This window comes from Pteropus vampyrus, unplaced genomic scaffold, assembly GCF_000151845.1.
Source record: "Pteropus vampyrus isolate Shadow unplaced genomic scaffold, Pvam_2.0 Scaffold6, whole genome shotgun sequence".
Lineage (NCBI taxonomy): Eukaryota > Metazoa > Chordata > Mammalia > Chiroptera > Pteropodidae > Pteropus > Pteropus vampyrus.
The window spans coordinates 1,745,289-1,769,490 of record NW_011888787.1 but is presented as its reverse complement, the minus strand read 5'-3'; the positions used below and the strand labels follow the sequence as shown (position 1 = coordinate 1,769,490).

Genomic DNA, 24,202 nt, shown 5'->3' with positions numbered 1-24,202 from the left:
TTTTTTTTGCCTAGTAACACAGAGGAAGTTCATAAATGAGGTATAGCTTACAATGCACGGCGAAGGCATAAATAGCACAGCCTACAAAGAAAACTAAATCCTGAGTATGACTTTATAGGACCGAGGCTGAAAGAGCCTGCCCTATTAACACCCTCAGTTACTGCTTTTTTTAACCATAGTGCTTGAAGGGTGTTCCATTGGGATTTCAAACAAAAACAAAAACCATAGCCTGTATGAAAAAAAAAAATTGCACCGATCTGATCGGAAAGTTAGAGCAAAACTGACTCAATAGTTTTAGGATATAACGAGTGGCTCAGAAATCTGCTGAATTTGCTCACACGAACCTGGCCATGGTAGCAGACTTCCTATCTGGTTCATGTCGCCAGTTTCCACCGAGAAACAAGACTGTGTTACCTGAGGAGAACAGAGCTATGTCTTTTTGAAATCTACTTTACTGTTTGGGGTGGGGGTAGGGAGACTCAAGGTTCAGCAGGCTTTTCCCCTTAGAAAAGACAAAGACTCTGCAATGGAAATTTCCTGCTAATTCCATGAGGACATGTTGGTGTCCGCCTCTTCCAAGAAAAAGCACAAAGTGTGGAGTCACCTTGATTCCCACCTCTACCACCTTATTCTCCACGATGAGGTTCTGGGCATGGTGTACCTTCCTCTCCGCTGTAGGCCTGCCAAGTTGGCACTCTGAGAGCAAATAACAGTAATAATAACTTCAGTATGCTAGCAGCCCAGTATGCTAGCACAGATCAGTCAGCAAGGGTGGGAGGAAGGGATGGGGAAGGGGGAAAGAAAAGCATAAACTATTTCATGAAATAGAAACCCTTTCTTCACACTTCACTACTACTTACATCCAAAAGAGCAGAACCACAGATACATAAAGAAACTGGTACTAGAGACATGTTGGCTCATCATTCGCTCAGTCATTTTCCAAGGACACATTCAGAGCTATGCACTATGGGACAGACACAAATATCTTAGAAATACGGAGATGGAATCCCAGACAAGAAAAAGCTGAGGTCCATCAACACCAAACCAGTATTAGAAGAAATATTAAAGGGACTTCTTTAAGAAGAAGAAAGATAAAAAATATGAATAATACAGTGGCAATAACTACATACCTATCAATAATTACTTTCAATCCAAATGGATTAAATGCTCCAATCAGAAGACACAGGGTGGCTAAATGGATAAGAAAACAAGATCCGTACGTCTACTGTCTACAGGAGACCGACTTCAAATCGAAAGACACACACAGACTGAAAGTGAAGGGGTAGAAAAACATTTCATGCGAGTGGAAACAAAAAAAACTGTGGTAGCCATACTTATATTAGACAAAATAGACTTTAAAACAAAGGCTATAACAAGAGACAAAGAAGGACCCAGCAACTCCACTTCTGGTTATTTCTCTGAAGGAACCCAAAACACTACTTCAAAAAGACACATTTATCCATATGTTCATTGCAGCATTATTCACAAGAGCCAAGAGACGGAAGCAACTTAAGTGACCATCGATAGATGACTGGATAAAGAAGATGTGATCCAGCTCTACAATGGAATATTATTCAGCCATGAAAAAGAACAAAATCTTACCATTTGCAACAACATGGATGAAAGGTATTATGCCAAATGAAATAAGTCAGACAAAGTCAAATGCTGTATGATTTCACTTATATGTAGGATCTAAGGAACAAAATAAATGAACAAACAAAATAGAAACAGACTCGTAGATACAGAGGACAAACTGACAGTTGTCAGATGGAAGTGGGGTAAGGGGTTTGGGTGAAAAAGGGGAAGGGATTAAGATATGCAAATTGCCGGATATAAAAATAGTCACAGGGATGTGAAGTACAGCGTATTATTATAGTCAATAATACTGTAATAACCATGTACAGTGCCAGATGGGCACTAATCAGGGGATCACTTCATAAATTATATAAATGTCTAACCATTATGCTGTACACCTGAAACTAATATAAAATAATATTGAATGTCAACTCCAATTGAAAAATGAAAATTAAAAAATCAGTCCCAGGGAGGTAAAGTACAGCATAGGGAATACAATCAATAATATTGTAATGGCTACGTACGGTGTCAGATGAGTACTAGACTTACCTGGGTGATCACTGCATAAGGTATATAAATATCTAATCATTTCGCACACCTCAGACTAATATGATATTGTATGTCAACTGTGATCAAAAGATAACAAATTATTTTAAAAAGGAACATGGAGATGGAAGGGTCCTTTATCTGAATTAGTGGTTTCTGGGGTTCGGATTTTCATAGGCCAATTCTAATTCCCTCCCTTCCAACATTTGAAAGATCAGCATGGATATTTCGGTGGTTTTGTTCTACCAAGCAAAGAGAGTTCACATCTCTTATCCCCTGCTATCATTATTTCATAAAGTCAATGAATGACATTTTACATCAAAAAAGTTAAAAGGACAAAATAAAATAATGTGTAGTCTATTAAAATGAAGTTTGCATATATAAAAAAAAATCTCTATACTGTTTTTATTTTTCTCATCTTTCAGTGGACCGCAAAGGTCTTTTTCCATAGACTGGTGACCGAGAAGTACTGATTCAGACTAAAACATCAATTTGCAAATAGAAACTCTGAGGTGGAGTGATTTGCAAAGGCAGTACAGTCTGTCCGCTACAGAACGAGGTCTAGAATTCAAGTCTCTTAACTCCCAGCCTGGTGTTTTCGACCATATCACATTACTTTTTGTAGAATGTGCAACCTTTGTTCCCAAAAAGCTCAAAATATTGAGAGGAAGATTGGACACACACACATACGCACACACACAAGATAGAAAGTGATAAGGATCATGAGAGAGATACAGTCACTAGCAGTTTGACAAGGGAAAGCTCATTTGCAGTCGAAAAATGTGAAGAAGGTTACAGGGGACAGTATTTGCCCAAACCTGAAGAACAGAAGACACCTAGACAGATAAAGACAATGGGGAAGGGCATTGCTGGAGAGACAAGAACACGTGCAAAAGGCAGCTAGCTGCACAGTGCAAACGGCAGCAAAATTCTAACCAGACTGCTGAACTCTTGTGGATGCATAATGAGGACTAACGGAAAATAAGCCTAGAAATGAAGCTGGCAGTTATCCACAGAGGACCTTAACCAAAGGCCTGGAATCCTGGACTTACTCCCAAGGCACTGGGGAGTCATAGACAGTTTTTGACAGAAATGGTGCTTTAGGAAGATTCATCCAGCAATGAATCTACGTGATGCCTCATTATATGAGACATTAAGCTTGCAGTCCAGGCGACTCTGCCAGAGGCTGTCACAACAGCCGCAGGTGAGGGGAAGGCGAGTCCAGAACAAGGGCAGAAACAATGAGATTAGAAAGAAGAAAATATTCCATCAGTAGAAGCAACAGAGTTTACTGGCAGATTGGATGTGAGAGAGTCAGGTGTCCAGTCTGGGTGACAAGGTAGAAGCCAACAAGAAACATAGGCTTGAGCGATGGCGAGGACTGGAAGGCGTCACAAAGGAATAGTATAGTTCGGAGTATTGCGTTTACCAGCAACGAGACACCACGCTCCCACTCTCAAGTGTGGACCTGGTAAACTGTGTTGGTCCGGGGTTTAAAAAAAAACACACTCTACTAATTTTCAATACTTGAAAATCATGTGTCAATTGCCTCTGATAACAATGAATTGCTCCCAACCCTATTAAAAATCATGCGAAAATTATATAAATGTCTAACCACTATGCTGTATATCTGAAACGAATATGAAATAATATTCGTTTCAGATATGCAGATAATATTTCAGATAATATGAATGTCAACAATAACTGAAAATAAATCAGTTTAAAAAGAAATTTTAAGCATGAAGGAAAAAAAGAGGGAGAAATTAGCAATTCAGAGCTGAGAGACCTTAGAAAGCGTAGGCCGACCGCTGATTTCCTTGGAGAAGAAAATGAAACCTAGAAAGACAAATCGACTTGCTCAGGGTGACACAGGTGGCTAGTGGAAAATTTAGGACTGGAACCTGGGTCTCCACATGTCCAGCCCATTGCTGTCCGTGGAACGGGACGCTGCCTCCATTTAACTCCATTTCCTCTGTCCCCCTCCCCTCACCGTGCTTCTCCAAATCCCCAGAACAGTGACAACCTGCCACTGACTCCTCCTCTCCTTTCTCTCATAGGCCTCTTAACCATTCCCTTAAAAAGAAATATAGGAAGCAGTTTGCCATAAAATGGTAATCGTTCTCATTCCGGAAGGTCGAGGGAAATAAAAACAGAGTAATAGGTGAATATAGCTTACATAAGAGAACAGTTTATGCTCCCTGGCATCTTCGAGACAAGTCTGAAAATGATCGTTAGCTAACAGCTCTGACTTATACGATACAGACCTCAGGTTTCTTGGGAGAAAGAGCTGAGGTTAGTCTGCCTTATTATAACACACCGTATTATATTAAATCATATCTACATAGCCAAAGGGATTGTTAAACAATCATGTGTTGATTTATCCGGGGATGGGAGGCTTGTTAAACAGGCAAAAGCTGTTATCTTGACTTCAAAACGGGCAGAATTGAGTACGTGTCATCCATTTTGAATGGCGGCACATCATGAATTCACCAAAGGACATGAGAACAGAGAGATCACAGTAGTTACCTAGTGATTATACTCTCTTCGAAAGCCACGGCAGCTTCTTCCGATCCCAACAACCCGCTTTCTCCGTAACGAGCAGTTGATCCTGTAACATGGCCTCTCCTCCCCACGCCCCGAGCTTGTGCAGACCCAGCCACTGATCGGTGTCAGCCGACCGCCACTAATCAGACGCCAGGCTTGCGTCGGTGGCTCTGTGCATGTCCCCTCCTCGAGTCCTCACAGTTCTGTGAGGCCGGGACATTCTCAGACCTGGAGACACAACCTGAGAGGAGTTAAGAAAGTTGCTCGCAGCCACGCAGCTTGTCAGGAGAGAGGTCAGAAGTCAGACCAGGCGTGTCCGTTGCCAGATGGTGTCTTTCCGCCCCGGCAGGATACAGACAAAATATTTGTCCAAGGAGAACGTGCTCAGCGCAGGGACGCGCCTACGAGAGGTCGAGGCAGCGAACGGGCTTTCCGGGAGCCACGTTTCGTCTTCCCTCACTGTCACCAAGGGTCGTCTCAGCTGGGGTCACAGAAGTGACCCCCCTGGCCTCTAGAACCCATCTCAGTGAGCTCATTCATCAGTGTTCTAGTCTGTTCTACAAACTAAATTCTCAAGTTGTAATATTGACTCCCACACCTCTGCCTTCGTGAGAAACTAATGATCAAAATGGTGGTTCAGGGGATCTTGGGAAAAAGTCCGATCAGTTATTCAAAACCTCAGACTTGTTCTCCCGCAGCGTTCCGGCTGCTCCAAAGCCCATGTGTACATTTCTGCTCTGTCTTGAATCAGAGCTTTCTGTGAGGACCCCCCAGGGCCTCTGCAATCTTAACTACCTAAGAGTTCGAGAGGATTTAATAGTTTTCAAATAGCACCCAGAACAAACTAAACTCTTCCTCTAGTTTAGATCAAATGTGGCATCAACCAGGAAAATCCGAAGATGGGAACTTTCTATAGCTGCCAAGATAACAGAACAACCACATAGCATTTAACATTCACCAGACTAAGGGGTTGTTGTACATCAAATTCCTCTGAAGGTGAAGAATGTCTGAGGAAACTTATCTATATTCACTAGGAAGAAATACACTTTCTACGTGACCCAAAGGTTACGTAACTCACCTTCACCTGCCTGGCACATCGTAAGCACTTGACGAATATTTAGTGAATAAATACTTCTCCTCTGTTGCTTTCTCTATCAGAGCACTGAGCATAGTACCTATACCAAAGGTACTGAGTATTACAGTATAAGTTCATTTTGCCCCAAGCAGGCCCAAAATAGAAGAATGGGGACTTTCAAGCAAAATAAGCAAAAATGCTTTGTTTCAGAAAAAGGATTCACTGCAGGATCCTATTAATTAGATGATTTACCAAAAGATGAAATACAACCTAATTTACAAAAATGAGATTCACGTGCAACTTTTAGGGAATTGCATAAAGTGAAATCACTTGTAAATTCATCTATTCACCCTCCTCAAAAAAAAAGAATATTGTTTAAAATGCCCACAATGACTCCAGACTTGGTCTCTCTCTCCCTCCTCCAACCACGTATCCCCTCCCTTAGTCTGGCTAATTCATATGTGTGTCTCGACATCAGAAAAAGCATCAGCTCTTCCAGGAAAATTTACCTCATTCCTCAAACCAAAAAACACCCTGTCTACATCTCCGTTGTTAAATTATTCCACTGTATTATTATTATGTATTTACGGGTCTTTCACTCAACTATGACTCTTCTTTGCTTAGCGAGAAACAAGTCTTAACCTGCTTGATTTCTCTGCTAGGCTTGGAATATTGTACGTTCTCAATAAGTATTTATGGAATGAATGAACATATTATTGACATAAAAACATACAGATCGTAGGGTGTATAGGTCACATGGAGGTAAATTTAGTCTGAAAGTGTAAATGAAGTTCGCGGGTCTTAGAGTTTGAGAGGCCTGATGAGTTCCATGTAGCCAGGTGGAGGGACACATGGAAAGTCGCAGATAAGGGGGAAAGAATGAATCCAACCTCGGAACTTGCAAAGGAACTGCAAAGGATGAGGGACATCTGCCAGGACGCAGTGGGGATTACGAACAGGGGTACGCACGCAGAGAGACATGAAAATGGCTTAGGAGGACTGGACCGCCTGGGCAAAGATCTCTCTGATCTAAATCTAGACTATGCCAGCTGCCACGAGGCATTACCGCCTTGTCATCACCAGCGCCACGTGTGCACTGCAAGCCTGCTGTCTCTCATTCCAGGTCTTCAGTGCCACGTGTGAGCATTTCTTCCCGAAAGCCTGAACAAGCTCCTTTAAAAGCAGATACGGCAGGGGACTGTCAAAGGCAGCCTCTTACCTGCTGGTTCTGATAAGCCGTGACTGTGGTGAACACGGTCTCGGGGAAGTTGAACGTTTTCACTCCGTCCCCAACAGGTACAGGTTTGGTGGGTGAAAGGTCGCTGCTGAAATCCTTGCGAATCACATGAACTCGGGGCTGGTATTTGTGCATAGAGTGCAGAATGATCTGGAATAAGAAGGTGGAGCGTCAGGCCAGGGTCAGCTCTAAGGTCCCTATATCTTTTAGGCTTTCATGCAAATAAAATCATAGGATGGAAGCATTATAGGAAGAGCACAGATCAGGGGTGGCTGTCCGGGAAACCGGAAATCAGTGTACTTGCTGATGGCAGGAAGGATAAGTCATTGGAGAGCATTACGTGGAGCCGTGGAGCAGAGTATCCTAATCTGGCTGGTGGTTGTAATATGTTTACTTTACCTGTGTAAATACTGAATGACTCTCCCGGTACCATACGCATCACCCCACTAAAAGCTCTCGGAAGTCTCTGCCATGTGACAGTGGTTCCCTCCCACTTTAAATTTTCAGCATGGGCTTCCGCTATCTTTAAATCCTACAAGCTAGGATTTAAATCCTACAAGCGAGGATTTCTTATTGAATTTATGGACATTCTCTTATGTCATGTGAGAGTGAATGGTATATGTGTGCTCTCCCTTCCTCAAAAAAAGGGTCTTTTTTTTTTTTTTTTTTTGAAGCTAGGAGCCATGGGTTTAGCTTCTTCAATTTTCCCACAGCACCTAGTATGGATTCTGACATTTGGTGAAAATTCAGTATATGCTTTACTGCCAAAGATAATTAATAGCTTCGGGTGTTCCAGTTATACCCGAAAAGCCTTAGGCCCTACTCTCCTCTGATAAATTCATAAATTTCTTGACAAATTAACCAGAACTGTCATTTCAGTTTTTTTCTGAGTGTATTCCCTTGTAAGTTATTCTACCGAATGTTGCGATTCCACCATTTTTGAATTCATCTTGTGTTTCTGTCTCTGATTTCTCTTGACTAGACCATGAGTCCCTGGAGCACAAGAAGTCTGTCTGATAAACACCACATAACGTACAGCAGACATTTGCTAAACGTTAGATTTGGAATAAACGAAATTTCACAGGAAGGAAACAAGACTTATGCTTACTTCCTTAGCATGACTTAAAGTGGCAGAATGAGTCTTCTTTTACCTATTTGGAAAAGCCTGGGGCTCGTCAGCTCTAGAGCAAACGGGGGAAGAGGGAGGAAGAAGGAGATGGGATTCTTTGACTCACATGTCCTTGATCGTCCAGTTCATTGTTGGTCAGCTTGAGTTTGTCGAAACTGACCACCTGTCTCATCCAAGTGTCTCCAGAAGCTAGAGAATCGGGGTGTATATAAACTCTTGGGGGCACGGGGGAATCAGCGTTGCCAGCCACCATCCACTTGGAGCTATGATACACGTATCTGAGAGAGAGAGAGAGAGAGAGGAGAATTCAGAGACAGATGCAGAGGGAATGGAGGCTCAGGAGGGACAGGAGAGAAGAGAGACGAAGCGGCGACAAGAATGGAGAAGTAGTAGAGATTCAACAGAGAAGGGTAAGTAATGAGGAAAAATTAGACAGAGGTAGAAATGGGGCGTGAGATGGGGTGGGCGAGAGCAGAGAATTGCTGTGTCGAATGATCCACGCCGCGTCTCACAGGGAAACGTTCCCGCAGCCCTTTTCCTTCTGCCTCTCCTGGCCTTGCACCCCTGCGTGCACACGCGCGTCCTAAACCCACGTGGCTAGATACGGAAAGGGATTTTACTGCAACCTTTCACCTTTCAAATGCAAACCATATAATCCGTCGGCCACTTGTTCGGGATTTGTTTCCTTATTAAAAACATCTTCTATGTTGTCCTATAAAACACAGCTATATGCAGAGACCCTCTAAGCCTCTCACTTGTTAACTATTTCCTTGCTAAGAATCTGGATTTCGAGGCATTTCTATAAAAATGGAGGGCCTTTGCCTTAGAGCATCACCAGAAACACCGCCAAGTCCTCCCAGTTGGTGTTTTCTTTGATGAAAGAAAATCATCACCTCCACCTTATTTTCCCACAAAACCACTGGAAATGAGATGTTGTTGGTAGCAAAGGAGGTCAGCTTTTCGGACTTTGCTAATGGCCCTGTAGTTCTAGAGTATTCTCCATGAATCTGACACTTCCTGCCTCCCATTTCCGAAGGACCACCTGGGACCTGGACGCTGGCAAACAGGGGCACAGTTCCCAAGATCCTCTAAAACAGATGTGCAGCGTCTCCCCTCGTAAGTCCTGCCATCGAGACCACTTCTCTCTCACGCTGCCATACCAGTCCTGGTCTTCAGATATTTCAAAATGAGTCACGATCCACTGACTGCATTGAGATCTCGAGGGATCAGTTAAGCCACAACTTGTTTCAGACAAGAACTACCTGTAAGCCATCCAAGAGACACAGAGACTGTGATGGCTTTTCATGACTTCGAAGGAAAGTGACTTAACAGACTCGCTCACAACCCGTATGAATGAACAATAATTTTCCCTACGTAGATGTTCTTCTTGAAGTCTCATCCAGTTCTCCTATTTTCCCCTCCGTTGTCCACAGGGTAATCCATCAAATATATTGAAAGCACTGGTCCACTTTCTCCCCTTTCTGAAATCATCTCATCTCAATCAGTATTTTATAAATTAAATCATTCAGTATGTTAATCACTCTCGATGTTAACTGAATTAATTTTAGACCAGATCCATTTGACTTTTGCTACTCTGACAGACACTATACAGTTTGACTCTCCCCAGAAATAGTAGGGAGTCTAGTAGGGAGTCTAGACCAAACTGCCGCTGAGCCCTGATTTCCCACCTCTGGTGAATTCTACCTGCCTGGGCTCTGCCACAGGCCATTGGCATATCCTTCATCCTTGTTCCCCATACAGTGCATTAAAGGTGCACTGTTAAAACACTTGGTCTAATGAGTTTAAAGAACAGTTCTAGAACGTCAGTGATACCCACAATTCCACCCCTCAGAGCCATTCATTACCTGTATCTTTTATTGTCCACAGGCACAATGTCCATTGCTATGTAGTACTGCTGGTGTGGATCCAGGCCAGTGATTTTCACTCTCATGGCAGGAAACATCCTCCTATGAAGGGGAGTAAGGTAGGAAGCTCAGCAATGAAAGGGGAAGAAGTAGCAGGAGAAAAAGCTGAGAGTCTCTTCTCATTAGGAACTTGAAGCACACCAGGGTCCAGCGCCCTCTAATTCTCAAAGTCGGCAGATAGTTTTCACTTTGGAAATTACCACTATAAAATATGCTGACAACTTATGTTGCTGAAACAGCACCTCTTCTTAATTTAAATTGACTTATTTGATGATTCATACACTCAAAGGGCTCATACCACACCCTGCTTTATATTATTAGTTAACCTTTAATGTGAGGAGAGATGATAGATAGATAAATAGATAGATAGATAGATAGATAGATAGATAGATAGATAGATAGATAGATTGATAGATAGATTGATAGATGATTGATAGATGATAGATGATAGATGATAGATGATAGATGATAGATGATAGATGATAGATGATAGATAGATAGATGATAGATAGATAGATAGATGATAGATGATAGATAGATGATAGATAGATAGATAGATAGATAGATAGATAGATAGATGACAGAGAGATGATGTGTGTGTATCCACACATACATTTCCTATCAGACCACAACATTCTTGAATATACTCACACTCTTATACTTAACACACTTGAGTAACTTATAATCTTCTTATTCCCCAAGTAGCTTATCGCAGCTTATTATCGATGATCATAAAATATTTCTAATTGATTGAATTTATTTGAAAATGACCACTCTAAAAATAATCTCTCAAGAAAAAGAAAAAAAAAATGGGGGGACGGTGCTACCGCTTCCCAGACAAAGGGCCTCCAAAGGTTTGTGGGGTTTGGGGGGGTGGGTTGTTTAGGTTTTTTTTTTAATGTATAAAACTGTAGAAAAATTCCTGCTAGTTCTCAAGCTGTCAACATGTGTGTTAGGGGAAGGACCCTGTGGAATAGGGAGCAAATACCAAATGAATTCTAGTGGCCTCTGGGCAATACCTTGTTTCTACCACAATGGCTTGTTAAACTTGCCAAAGCAAGCGAGGTCAGGATATGGCACTTTACAACTTACTCTCATAATTGAAGAGGGAACAACCCAAAAGAGGTATTGTGTTTCAAGACATCCAGAATAAAATTCACCATTCTTTGTTAACCATAAGAAATAAGAAAAACATCAAGCTCTTTTGCATGTCATTCATTTTCGAGCCAGACATAAAAAAGTGCTTGGTTCAAAACTTTGGATCGCCCTGAATGCACTCTAAGGTACTTGTACACAAAATGCTACATTAAGCTTAACCATCTGGGGCCATTTAGCAGAGCTGGGCAGAGCACAGTGCTAATGAGGTCAAGGTCACAGGCTTGATCCACATACAGCCTAATTGGCTTTGCTCCATTTCACGGCCATAGACCATACCATGACCCCAGAAAAACCATCTTGTAAATGCGCACTGGTTGTTTACATGAGGGGCGGTCTGTGCTAGTCACACATTCCACTGCTCACCAGAAGCAGCTTAAAAAGCAAATGTCCTCTGGTAGTAGGTCAATGACATCATAATCATATTTGAGGGAACGTGCAAGAGGGACTATAGACCTTGTAATAGGAATGACGGCTAATTCTTAGTTAAATAACCATTCCTTCTTTCCCACTTTATAACTTTTCAGAAGCTTCTGTTGGTATATCTGTTTAGATTTTATCCCTCTACCTTCGCGAGTTTAATTAGAAAGCCTTATATTTTAGTCTTATGGTAGGCTAATGAAATTTGATAATGGACTGCTCATAATGACTAAATCACTACAGGTTAGGCACTTTAATCCACACTAATTTTTTTTTAATGGAAACTTTGGTTTATACATTTAAATATAGATCAGTAATTTCCTTCTTAGTAACAATGACTTATGATTGCCCTGTGTATGTAAATGGTGGGAGAGTATCTTGCCAGGGATGGAGAGAAAGTCCTCTCTCTTGCCATCTGAGATAAGAAAATGTGGTTCCTCTCAGGCATCTATAGAGGCCGCTTTTCATTGAAAGAGATGAATTTCTTTACTTGATGACTTCAAGAAAAGGGGTTGGATGTTTTTAAATGTAATACCTGTTTTATCTAAGGCACTTATATGACCTTGAGTAGAGAAGCTACCTGTCTCTTCCCAGTACTCAAGATCTAAAATGAATGATCTGTGTGACTTTGGATAAGTCATTTAACCCCATCACCTACAGAACAAAGGAAAGAGATTAGATGATCTCTAAGGTGTCCTCTTGCTTTAAAATTCTATGACTATATTTAACTTCTCTTTACCTTAAAACTTACCAAAAGTTACTTTTTCTGTTTGTCAGTATTTTAGCACAGAACATCAAGTGAAGTCATAATACCCTAGAGGAAAATTAATCTTTCATATTCACAAAATGAGATGTGTTTGGTTTTAATTTTATGGCTAAATTTATGCCAATTGTTTTGTCTTCCAAACCCATTAATCCCCACAGCCGCCTCTGTCCATGGTGCTGATTATACCGATTAGGTTGGTAACATTCAAAGATGGAGGGCTCTGTAGACTGCAGTCATCCTGAATCAACAGGACTGCAGTTTGGGGGGGGTGGGAAGGGATGAGAAGAAGTAGATAGTGACTAAGAGCTTCTGATCAGGAAAAAGAACTAGAGAGTCATATATAACTAATGCAACTAAAAAATGGAAATTGGAAATAAAATGTAAAAGGACACTACATAGGAAGGAAAAAGAAGTGAAAGGAAGAAATCAGCTGGGGGAATGCGGGGGGGCGAAGGAAATTCACAGACGAGAAAGGCTTTGTGTGTGTGTGTTTCGGAGTTGTTCCAGAATTACTTCAGTAGCATTACGTGTAGTAACAGCAACTTGTGAGGCAATCCAATACAGAAACAATGCAGTCTCTACACCTAAATAAAAGGATATGACTAAAGAACGGACTGTAGGTCTGTACTGGGACTATCTGGATATATTCAGGCATCAAAGTAAATTTGCGAAGGTAGAGATATGGAAAAGAAAACACTGCAGAAGAAATCACAAAACGAGGTCACAGCAGAGCTGGCAATGAGGTGCTCAATTGAACTGAATTCACTGAAGCACGGGAAACAAAGGGGTACTATCAAGAGCAAAAATGATGGCCTACCCAGACCCAACAGTGATAAGTAAAAGCCCAAAATAAAACTGAAAGATCTTATAGACAAAAAGAGTAATACTTCCCCCTCCCTCCAAACCCAGCCCCTTGACAAAATCTTTTTTCTTGAATTACTGTTTCCTTTCATGACGTAACGTCTCAAAATGTAGAACAGGAGTAGATGGAAACCCAAGCAACAAAAAAGAGATGGCATTGAAAGTTATGTTCCTCCTGAGCTGCTCCTCCTAAGAAGCCTTTCGATGGTTTTATTCTCTACTAAAACTTGGCGAGAGAAGAGGGTTCTAGGAGAGAAAGAAAAAGCTCTAGATTTTGGGTTCCTTTTAACATCATGTTTTTGAACTATCTTACTGTACGGGGAGGTTCCTCTATATGCATTCAAGTGAACTGGACCCCATTAAAATATCCTTTTACTTTAAATGTCCACGTTTATGAAGATGTCTTCTGATCAGTGAGGTGAGTCTTTCTGGTCTCCATGACAAGAGACTACATAGATCAGCTTTGAAAATATGAAAACTGCATAACTGTTTTAATTTCAGTGATCCGTCCCTGCATACTTAAGAAGCTTAGCCCTGATTTATTTTTATTTAAATCATTTTTCATTTTTAATCCAAGGGGCAAAAACTACAGCCATTTCTTAACAGGGCAGAGTTATAAATAGTTGAGGCTGTTATGTTGTTTTAGAATCAAACAGATTTGTGTAGAATTCTAGAGCTGCCCTTTATTGGCGTGTGGCCCCAGTCAAGTTAATTAGTCTCTTTTGACCTTTGTATCCTCATTGACATATGGGATTATTATATCCAACTTTATAGGATTCTTATGAAGTTTGAATAATACAGTAGATATTGAGTAGCAAGCACAAAACAGATACATAACTATGGAAAATTGAAAGATACCAATAAAAGAGTAACTTAATTAAAAGTGTTTATTTCAAGAGAAACTGCCTTTTTTAAACTTTTATCATCCTACATAAAAAGTTCTGCAAGAGTTTCCACGAGGTTGCCATTTAAGTTTTGTGATAATTTCAAGCCCACAATAAAACACAGTGGATCAACAAGCAAGGCTCAGAAGATGCACCAAGGCCAATTATTACCAAAAACAAAATTCTTACATGAATGTCTGGCTGCTTTAAATGCCTTGGAAGATGCAAGCTATGGTTTAGGGAGCAAATTTTTTCTCTTGAAAACACAGGATGGTGATGTATCGCTTGCTCTGGAAAACAGTTTGGCTGTTACATACCACGGATCTCCAGTATCAACCAAAATACATTTGTGGGTGAAAAATGTTTGCGAAGATAGAGGTGACTTGGTTTGAGTGGCCCTTGGAGGAAAATAGCAAAATCCCAGTTAACACAACAAGATCACTTTGCCAACACGTCCAGATGCAGGAATGTGAGTGCAAGTGGCTTTGGCTTCACCAAGGCTGCCTGCCACAAATAAATGAAAAGGGGAAAGGCAACAGTTCCTATTCTGTTCTCTGCTCTTTGAACGTGGCCATGCAAAGGAACTTGTCCTTACCTGCCCGCTTTGGTGATGATCATCTCAGTCCCGATGTCATGGAACCTCTTCCAGAGGTCGGCACATTGCAACTCCACCTGAATCTCCTCCATGGAAGACATGGCAGCAGGCACGGCGCCTGCAGCTCCGGGGCCCAGGTCGCCGTGAGCGTCAAAGGAGCAGGAAGTCCGCTCGGGGAGCACCTCCGAGTCTGAACCAGTGCTCGGCTCGGAATCTGCAAAACAAGCCATGGAGCCTCAGGTGAGAACCTGCCGAGCTCCCCGCCAACGCTCCTGACCCCGGAAGATGGGAGGCAGGGGGGGAGGGGGTTGGGCGGCGGAGGGGGGAAGAGGCAAACAAAAGGAGCCTTAAAGCAGGGAAGCTCCAGAGCACGGCACTTGGGGTATTTTTTGTTTTTTATGGTTTGTTTTTGTGATTTACGACCTTCTTTCAGGTTTCGTGTTTCCAACATGACATCTGGCATTTTCGTAAGTTTTAGCAACAGCTGAAGAAAATTGGTCAGCGACAGGCAATATCGAGAGTACTAATGTCACCACGTTGAAGGGAGTGAAACCTAACTGGGCAACAAAATAAATAAAGGCCACATTTTTTAAAATAATGCTAATAATTACAGGCTCTAGCTCCAGATCTAGATTAGACTATTTCACTTAGGGAAGATCCGGTGCTGACAACATGTTCTTGAATTCCATCCCACTCAGCATCACTGCCCATCAGTCAGTTATTTTTAAACACAGCAATTTTCCCCCCGTGTATATATCAAAAGTAATGAAAAGTTGTTTGGGATCTTTAGAAGCACTTTGTCATACGTTTGAGTAAACGGCTCTTCCTAAGAGTTCAATCAGACCATTTTGGATTAAAAAAAAAAAAAAAGGAAAAAACAAAAAAGAAACCATTGTGAGGCAAGAGTGTAAGCATATGGAGAAAGTTACCCAAGGAGGCAGTTGAAACAAAGGGAAGAAATGAGTTCAGAAGAGAGACACCGTGATTGGTCTCTGAAGTACGGGCAGAGGGGAGGGTGATCCAAACAGGAAGGGAGGACTGAGAGCAACCAAATAAAACGCTGGCGTGCTGGGCCAGACGGTCCTTTCCTCCGGTGTCTTCCGTACTCGCAAAGGGGGTGGGGGCATGGAGACTGATGGAGAAGGCTAGACTCAGATTGACCAGAGCATTTTCTGTAATTTCTTAAATTCCTTACTTTTAGGGGCCCGGGGCCAAGAATTGTTATCTCCTAAGATTTCTAAAAACTCAGGTTACCTAGGACAATTTTCTTAGGTCAGATGATACTGCAAGCCGAGCCTAAGAATCTTATTTCTCTGACTCACCCTTAACATCGGATCGCTTCCCCATAAGTAAATACATACATAACTGAAGGTCGGAAACAGCGGTGTCTTACTCTGACATCTGGCTCTTCAGTGCTGTCAAAGGTCAGAGCCTCTTGGGCATCAGTCCTTGACACGAGAAGCTGGAAGGAGGGTGGGACAGCGCCAGACCGTCTTGCTGCCATGCTCGCTTACTGGCAGCAGACTTCCAGCCTGTGAACAACCCATCCCATGATACCTTCATTTTCTTTCCTTCCAGCCCTGATGTGTTCCTCTCTCAAACCCAGGCAGCATTTCCAGCAAGAATCTCCCACAGCTTTGCCAAAGCCCACAGGGAACAAAGTGCCGTTTCTCTCCATCTTCCCCAATTCCTCACCCTTCACTTCTGAAGACATTCAGGGGACTGTAGAACCGAACCAAGCTCCTAAATAACAGGGAAGTCTCTGCCCACAACTTTCAGTTTATCCACAATCACTAGTCAGGTCACCACCTTTACCAGAAAAAAAATAAGAAAGTTTTATAACTAGGTTTTACATGTCTAAGCATATAATTTTATACCTTGGGCTAAACAGGAGCTACTAATTTTGGTCTCCTTCAAACACGGAAAAGTGGAGCTACTTATCTAAGATGAGAGCCGCCGTCAAGTGACAAATGTCCTCCCTCGCCTGATTCTGCATACCTTCCAGGAGCAGAGCCATTCCCTCAGCACACGCTTGGCCAAGGACAGTAACGGCGGTCCTCCGAGACATGGATTCCCAACTCCCAGTGTGTGTCTGTCACATGCCAAGAGCTCCTCCCTTATCAAGAATATTGTGAATGTTTCAAAAACTTCTCAGCAAGATTTTTAAAAAATAACCTTGTCCCATCTTTGGGAACAAAATGTTAAGATATCTCCTTGCCCCAGAGTGCTGTAATTATGAAAAAGTTGGAAACAGACACCCTAAGTAGGGCCCAGCAGAAATTTTGGACATCTGATTTCCCCAATGTGTGTTTAGGAAAGGGGAGGGGAAGGAAAGATATCACTGTAGGAAGTGACAAATATTTAATGGCAGCCAAATGGAGGTTGGGATTGGAATGGGGACTATGGTCGGAGAGTTGGAAAATAAGAGACTCGACTCATAACTCACCGTGTCATCCAGAATAAAATGAATACTCAGAATGTAACATTAAATGGATCAGTGAATAACCTTGGACCACAGTGGACCTATTTCCCCCTCGTGCCATCAGAAAGATTGAACTGAAAACTTCTGTGATCTCTTCCACCTCCGATGACTTGAAGAATGTAAGAATCTTCTCTAATGCAACTTTCCGTGATAAGCTAGGCAACCGCAATGACAAGCATCATATTTAAAGCTCTTTGGGCAAGACAAGGTATATGAAGAAAAAGACTTGGGGCCCAAACTCACACTATCACAGGAGTTACAGAATCGAATGGATATTCTGTTTATAGTTTCCATCAAATCAATCAATAAGCACCTATCAGCACATGGCCTTATCTGAGGTACCATGTAGGTAATTTGAAACAGAATCCCAGACCTTGAGAAGTTTCCCAGTCAGTGCTGATTAATGATGTGTTTATTGAGTGCTTACTATGTGCCCAGTACTGTGCTAGAGTCTGGCAAATACCAAAGTACACAATGGGGCTCCTCTTCCAGGTATTTCCAGTACAAGCAGAAACCGGGCACTTTCACAAATAATCAGAAACAAAGACAAATACTGCCACGCAGCTTCCCACGCCATCACGTACTGTCTTGTATGTCACACAGAAATCAGAAGAGAGAGATCGATGAGCTGGAACAGTCCTGGGGACCCGTGGTTGTTAGAAAAGAAATGGACCAGCCAGTGGAGGCAGAGGCAGTATTCGCCCCGTAAGAGGCTTCTCGGGGACAGTTACTTGTTTCCCTGGAAATATTCTGTGCTCCTAGGTTCTCACTGCCTCACAAAAAGAGGCCATGTGACTTATATACAGAATGCAGACACCAGCCCATGTTCGCAGTAACATGGGCACCATGTAATTTTCCATTCTTGACTGTTTCTTAGATGTCCAATTTGGAAATAAAATTAATATCATATGTCATATAGTTTTTTAAAGAAAACTTCTTGAGTAGTTAGGGCTGCCTGTGACATAAGCTACCCTATAATACTTTAAAAATGGTAATCTCAGAGGCAAGATCCACAGTCTAGGTAAAACTAAAGTTTAATCCTTTGTAAGATACATTTCTAAGTCATAGTTATATAAAATATTTAGGCTAATCAGATCAGTTATTTCAGCTGTTAATCACAGTGTGTAATAAAGTTACCAAAGGTATGAACGTAAGAAATGCATAGCTGGTTATTTCAATCAAATCAGGTCACCGTTCAGAAATATAATCAGTCCCTTGAAGATCAGAAAACACCCCTGAGTTTTCAAGTTCTTTTATTCTTGGCAATTTGTGACTTCCTGCCTTCAAAAAATAACCATTAGGAGCTCATTTGAATCACCTGGAAAGACTTCTTGGCTATCTGATGCCTCTTGTGAATAGTATTTTAACAAGGGACGTTTGAGTAAATCAGAAGCATAAATGATAACATCACGCATAATTAAGGAAGTTAAAGGAGAAAACTTAGGGAATCTGCACTGAGCCAGTTAAAAGTCACTGAAGAACACTGTGTGACTCATAGGGTCACATGACATGTCTATTGCCATCCAAAAAATTCCTAAAAAATAAAGTCTAACCACCAGTTCACGGTGCCGCTCATTTTCTCTCTCTGACCCATCCCGTATTGATAAAATGGATACTACGACACAAAGTTCCCACAGAAAGTTGAGGTTAACTCAGAGGGAATTCAATTCTCAATTCATGCAAATAGCAACAATTATGAAATAGTTTCTTACTTTATATTTTACACATTTTCCAATCTATCCTTCCATTTGATGAGGTAGACATGGCATATATTTTTATGTCCATTTTCTGGATGAGAAAATTGCGCTTAAGAGAAAGTAGAAACAACATGGCCTAGAAGGTAAGTCCTCAGTCTACGGAGCCAACGATCAGGTCTCCCCAAGATCATACTCGGGTCAACCCCGGCCAAAGCAGCCAGCAGTTCTGCGACACCTCTCCACCATCTTGACCACGCTTACGACTGAAATGGCTTAGCATGTTCGATCTTGGCCAAGTCTCATAACAATTCCAGTCCCCATTTTCCTTAATCTTTATAGCCTAGCACATCACATTTAACTAGGGATGCTACAAAGTCCCTTTTGAATTCAGTGATTAATGGATAGATCAGCAGTGCAGCTTGAAAACCACCAAGTCCAACAGCAACAAACCAACCACGAGAAGTTGATTTGGTTGACATGTATTTAAAAATGCCTGAGTTGGTACTTTCATTTAATATCAAAATTAATTAGGCACTATTAAAACATATTTCACAGTCTGCCAGGTGATTTTCATCCCCACTTAAACTAATAGTCTTGAGAAACCAAGGCTCCTCGCCAGTGGGGTCTTAGAAATCCACTCATGTCACAGAGCCTCTGCTTCCTCATCTGTCTCTCCTGTGAGATGCTGGGGAAATAGATCTTCCTGATCGAAATATTACATTTATGTCTTTATGATAAAACTGAATCTAATGATTCTGTTGCTAATTATGTTAATGACTTTGGACAGTGAGATGAATATAAGCTCGTAAGAACTATCCCAGCCAAATAGATGGTCAACATCTATTGAGCACTTACTGTGTGGCTGGAGCTCTGCTAAGACTTTACATCCACAGCATCATTTCAGAGACCAAATCTAAGAGTTATTATCACCACCATACATTATGAACATGCAAATCCAGGTTGCATCGGTTCACCCCCCTAAGGATGGCAGGCCTATGAGACTACATTTAATTCCATTTTTATTTCACCAAACATTTCTTCTTTGTATAGATCGGGTTATATGTTAATGAACCTTGACAGATAAAACAGATTCTTGCTCTGAAGCTCACAGTTTGGTAGGAAGGACACACAAACTGTTAAAAAAAGACTGACTGTGATAGGTGCTCCGACAGATAGATGTAGGGGCAAAGTATTAAGGAGCTTTGAAGGTCAAGCAAGTCAATGATGAGAGCATCAAGACGATGTCACAAAGTAACGTTTGAGAATGGACTTGAAACATAAGTTCCATATGAGCAGGCAAAGAATTATGAGGACAGAATTTAAGATAGTGGGAATAACATGAGTAAAGCTTACTCATATTTAGGGAATTACAAACACATTGATATGGCCAGAACTTAAAATACATAAGGGAAGAGAGGAGGTGAGATAAAAGATAAAGGTGGAAAGTTAGGTTCGACGCAACTAAATGACTATTTATTTAACATTTACTATGTGCCAGTCACTCAGCTAGATTATTGAGATTCATAATGAGGGGGAAAAAAATCCCTGGCCACATGGACTTTATATTCTAGGAGAAATTTGAGTGTCACAAATGGAGTTTAGACTTTATTTTCTTTATACCAAAGTTTTCTTTGAAATGTAGGAGAAGATACTTTTGCCTTCCTTTCCAGACTATGAATTCCCTAAGCTAAGTCTAATGCTTTGCCACCTCTCCTGAATGAATGATGTACAATAGTAGCCTGATTTCAGTGTTGAAGATGGGTGGTAGAAGGCTACTGTATATTCATATAAGAGACGAGAATGACCTCAGATTAGATACACAGCGCCACTTCCATAAGACTGGACCTTAGCTGTCATATTTTACTCCAAGGAAGAAAGTAATCTGAAAGAAGGAAGACCAAACCCAGATGATAAACAATTATGCTTTTTTTATTTGTCTGTTTGTTTGTTCTACCAACAACTGGGACACGACTATACTGAGTGGTACTGCCTATCCGGTATTTGTAGGGCGACCACTCCTTGTTCCGCTTCCTAAGTCCCAAAGTCCCTAAACCAACAGCCCACAGCCATCTAGAGCTCCCATTCACACCGGGGCAGACAGCAGAAGCTCACCCAGGCAGCACTCTGTGTACCAGGCTCCAATAAACTCCTATTTCCAGAGGACCTTTGCAGTGGAAATTGGTTCTGGGATGTCAGATTTTATCAGGTAGCTAAGAGAAATCTGGTGATGAAAGTTTTCACAGAGTAATTCTAAATACGGCAGAAGCAGAGCATTTGGCGCTGACCCGAGTACGGGCTGAGCCCAAATTTGATACCCAGTCCAGAGCTTCAAGGGAATGAACTATAACCCAGGTTGGATTAAACTAAAATTACGATGATAGCAAACACTCAAACGAGCCTGTTAGTTGATTAGTAATGGAATGAAGTCTCCAAGCTCTCAGTGCCCTCTGATTTCTATTTGGGAAAAACGGGGAGGTAACCTGAAGCCTGCCGCTCCCATGCCAATAAACCAGTTAAGGAGAGTAAGGGCACACATCCCCACCTGACAACCAGCACCCTCTCGGTGATGCACAGAACCAGAGGCGAGGACCCAAAGTCATCCCCGAGATCTAAGCCTTTTAAAGAGTTGTTTTGCAAAGAAGTAGCAGCGGTCATTTTTATATCTGTCTCTTGTTGATCAAACCAAGGCTCGGCATCACTAAAGATTCAGGCTAGGGCTCCAGCACGCTTCGAAGGTGAAAGGGAAAAGGGAAAGAAAAGTAAGAAGCTCTACACCGGATCGTACATCAACATTATCCCGCGCGGTCTTCACAGAAAGCCCTACGAAGCGTGCATCCTCGCTGCCATTTTGTAAATGGAGCTTGGCAAAATGAAGAGGCTTTTCTCACGTTATCTAACTGGGAGGTGTCAGAGTGGGGTTCGAGTCAGTCCGACACTGGCGGTGATGCCCCTGCCGTGTAGACCGGTGCCGATTTTCCGAGCAAGACCTGCAGCGCTGTGAGCATCCTTCTCTGAACCTGGAAATGCGGGACTAACGTGCGGGCTTCTCCGTCGGAAACAGTTCTGTGGAAACTAAAACGCCGTCAGTTCTTTAGGGAGACGAGAAAGTTCAAACCAAGGTCACACGGGACTTAGTCTTTCTCAGCAGCAGGGCAGTCACGTTCAGGGATATTTTATGTCCCTTCGGCAACCTAATACTGTTTAATAAGGGCGCACAAGTGTGCAAGGCCCTCTTTTGTTGTATTTTACTTCCTGTCCCCAGCCCCACCCGGGTAAAATATCCACATATGACAGACAGATCGCTGAAGATCACCGTCAATGTCAAATGGCCCTTTTGCTTTAGCCTAGACCATGAGCAAAATAACAGAAAGTACTTGGAAGATGTTTGGAGGTTGAGAAATGCATAATGACACCACTGAAAGACAAGACAAGGCAGCTGAGGTAGCCTCGCTAGTTCAGAATTTGGTTTCTTCAGGCTTACCCCAGGTCAGAGTTCAGGGCCCGGGAGCTTTTGATCGTTTTAACTGGATATCGATGCTTGAGGAGAATTCATCTGACGATAATGTATGTGAAAGTACGCTGTAAACAGTGAAGTATCACATTACATATAAGATCATACGCCAACGATCAAGTTCATCAGGAAGACCAAGAAGAAACAAGTCCTGGATTCGCCAGAAGAGTCCCAATTTCAATGATGTTATTTCGTCCTCCCCATAAAATTAAAATTTTTGACACTAACTTTTGGTTCCGAAACTATTCCCGATGAAAGCATGGAAAATGCGTAAATGGAATAATCAAAACTGGGTCACAAGCCACACGGCGATATTCAATGGAAAGCACCTCGTGCACCAGAAGCCCTCCAGAAACTCGGTCTTAATAGACTGGGTGGTCTTCAAGATGTACCAGTCAATTTTAGGCCAGCAGCTGTCAACACAGGCCCCTCCTGAGGCTCTCGGCATTTTTTTCTGTGTGAAGTGACACATCAGTTCATCCGCGAGCCAGTGCTTGTTTGCTCTTTGCAACCACAACTACTTCCAGCCTCCACCCCCCACCCTACGGCCATCACACCGTGTGATGTCTGCCACAGTGGTCTATTTCCATGAAGTAAAAAGGAAGCCCCCCCCAAAGGCCCTAGAACCTGCCTTTTACCTTATTAGGATATTCTCACTGAGTACCAATAAATAAACAAATTCATGCTAATACCCTGAAGCGTAGGAACTAAGCAACCAAATTCCAAGCAACAAGTGTCATTTAACTGACTTCTGGAGACAGCGCCCTTGGGGCTGACGATTTCAAACACATAAGTAGGATAGACATTTGAGTACAGCCGGAGATATGTCATGCCCTTCACATTATACTCAGGAGGCCACCAGCTACGCTAAGTTTAAAAGCCACCCAACCTATCGAACCAAACCTAGAGAACCATGTGTTTAATGGCTAGAAGAGCCGCATGGCTGGCAGCTATGTAACAACCTCTCCGGCAATCTGAATTCGTCCACTCAGTCAATCATTCGTTTATTCAGCAAATACTTATTGATAGCTAGCTTGGGTCTGGCAAAGTACTAAGTACTGTGAGGGGCACAAAACTGAATAAGATATGCTCTGCGGAACTTACAAAATCACTTAGGAGACAGGAAAGGTCAATAAAGGATCCAATAAAGGTGGTATAGTCAAAATCCAGCATGGCACGTAGCATGCCGGGGACTGGAATTTGAAAGGCCAAGTTCTAAAGCTCACCTCTTCTTTTGCCAACTGTCTGATCTTGAACAGGTCACTTAAACTCTTTGAGCCTTAGTCATATCATTTGCAAAATAAGGAGAATGTTAGTATCCACTCTGTGAAATTTTTATGAATCATTTACAAAGTGTGTGTCTATGTGTTTCAGGAACCACTTTATCAACAGTAAAAAGAACACATGAACGCTAATATTCATGAGGAGTATCTACAAAATGCCGTGGGAGTTTAGAGGTGAGAAGAACCACTTCCAGCCCAGGGGTCTTTTCTGGACCTAATGAAGAGATGCCTGTGAGATGGAAAGGCAGAGTTGGGGGGGAAAAGGAGAAGAATCTTCTAGGAAAAGGGAACTTTATGGCAAAGGCATGGCAGTGAAGTCCACCAGGCAGGTCTGGAGAACAGCGAGTGATTCAGACCCCATCTGCATTATTCCTCTTATACCATCAGCACCTGGGACAGTGTCTTGCACCTATTATGCATTCATTAAATGTTGTTTTTGTTCATGAGTGAATGAATGAATGAATGAATGAATGAGTAAAAGAAAAATGCCGTGTGTTTAACAAAGAAGGGGTAAGGC

The 24,202-nt window shown here is 42.1% G+C and overlaps 1 protein-coding gene across 1 annotated transcript in view; it reads right to left on the bottom strand.

Moving 5' to 3' along the window:
- The window catches only part of TBX15 (T-box 15), a 100,776-nt gene that overhangs the window by 32,360 nt on the left and 44,214 nt on the right, over window positions 1-24,202 (bottom strand). The window contains exons 2-5 of the mRNA XM_011366440.2: window positions 14,713-14,926; window positions 9,972-10,073; window positions 8,213-8,384; window positions 6,960-7,127 (exon numbers count right to left, since the gene is read on the bottom strand). Coding sequence (XP_011364742.2) covers window positions 6,960-7,127; window positions 8,213-8,384; window positions 9,972-10,073; window positions 14,713-14,926 — 656 coding nt within the window. The remainder of the gene's footprint in view (window positions 1-6,959; window positions 7,128-8,212; window positions 8,385-9,971; window positions 10,074-14,712; window positions 14,927-24,202) is intronic.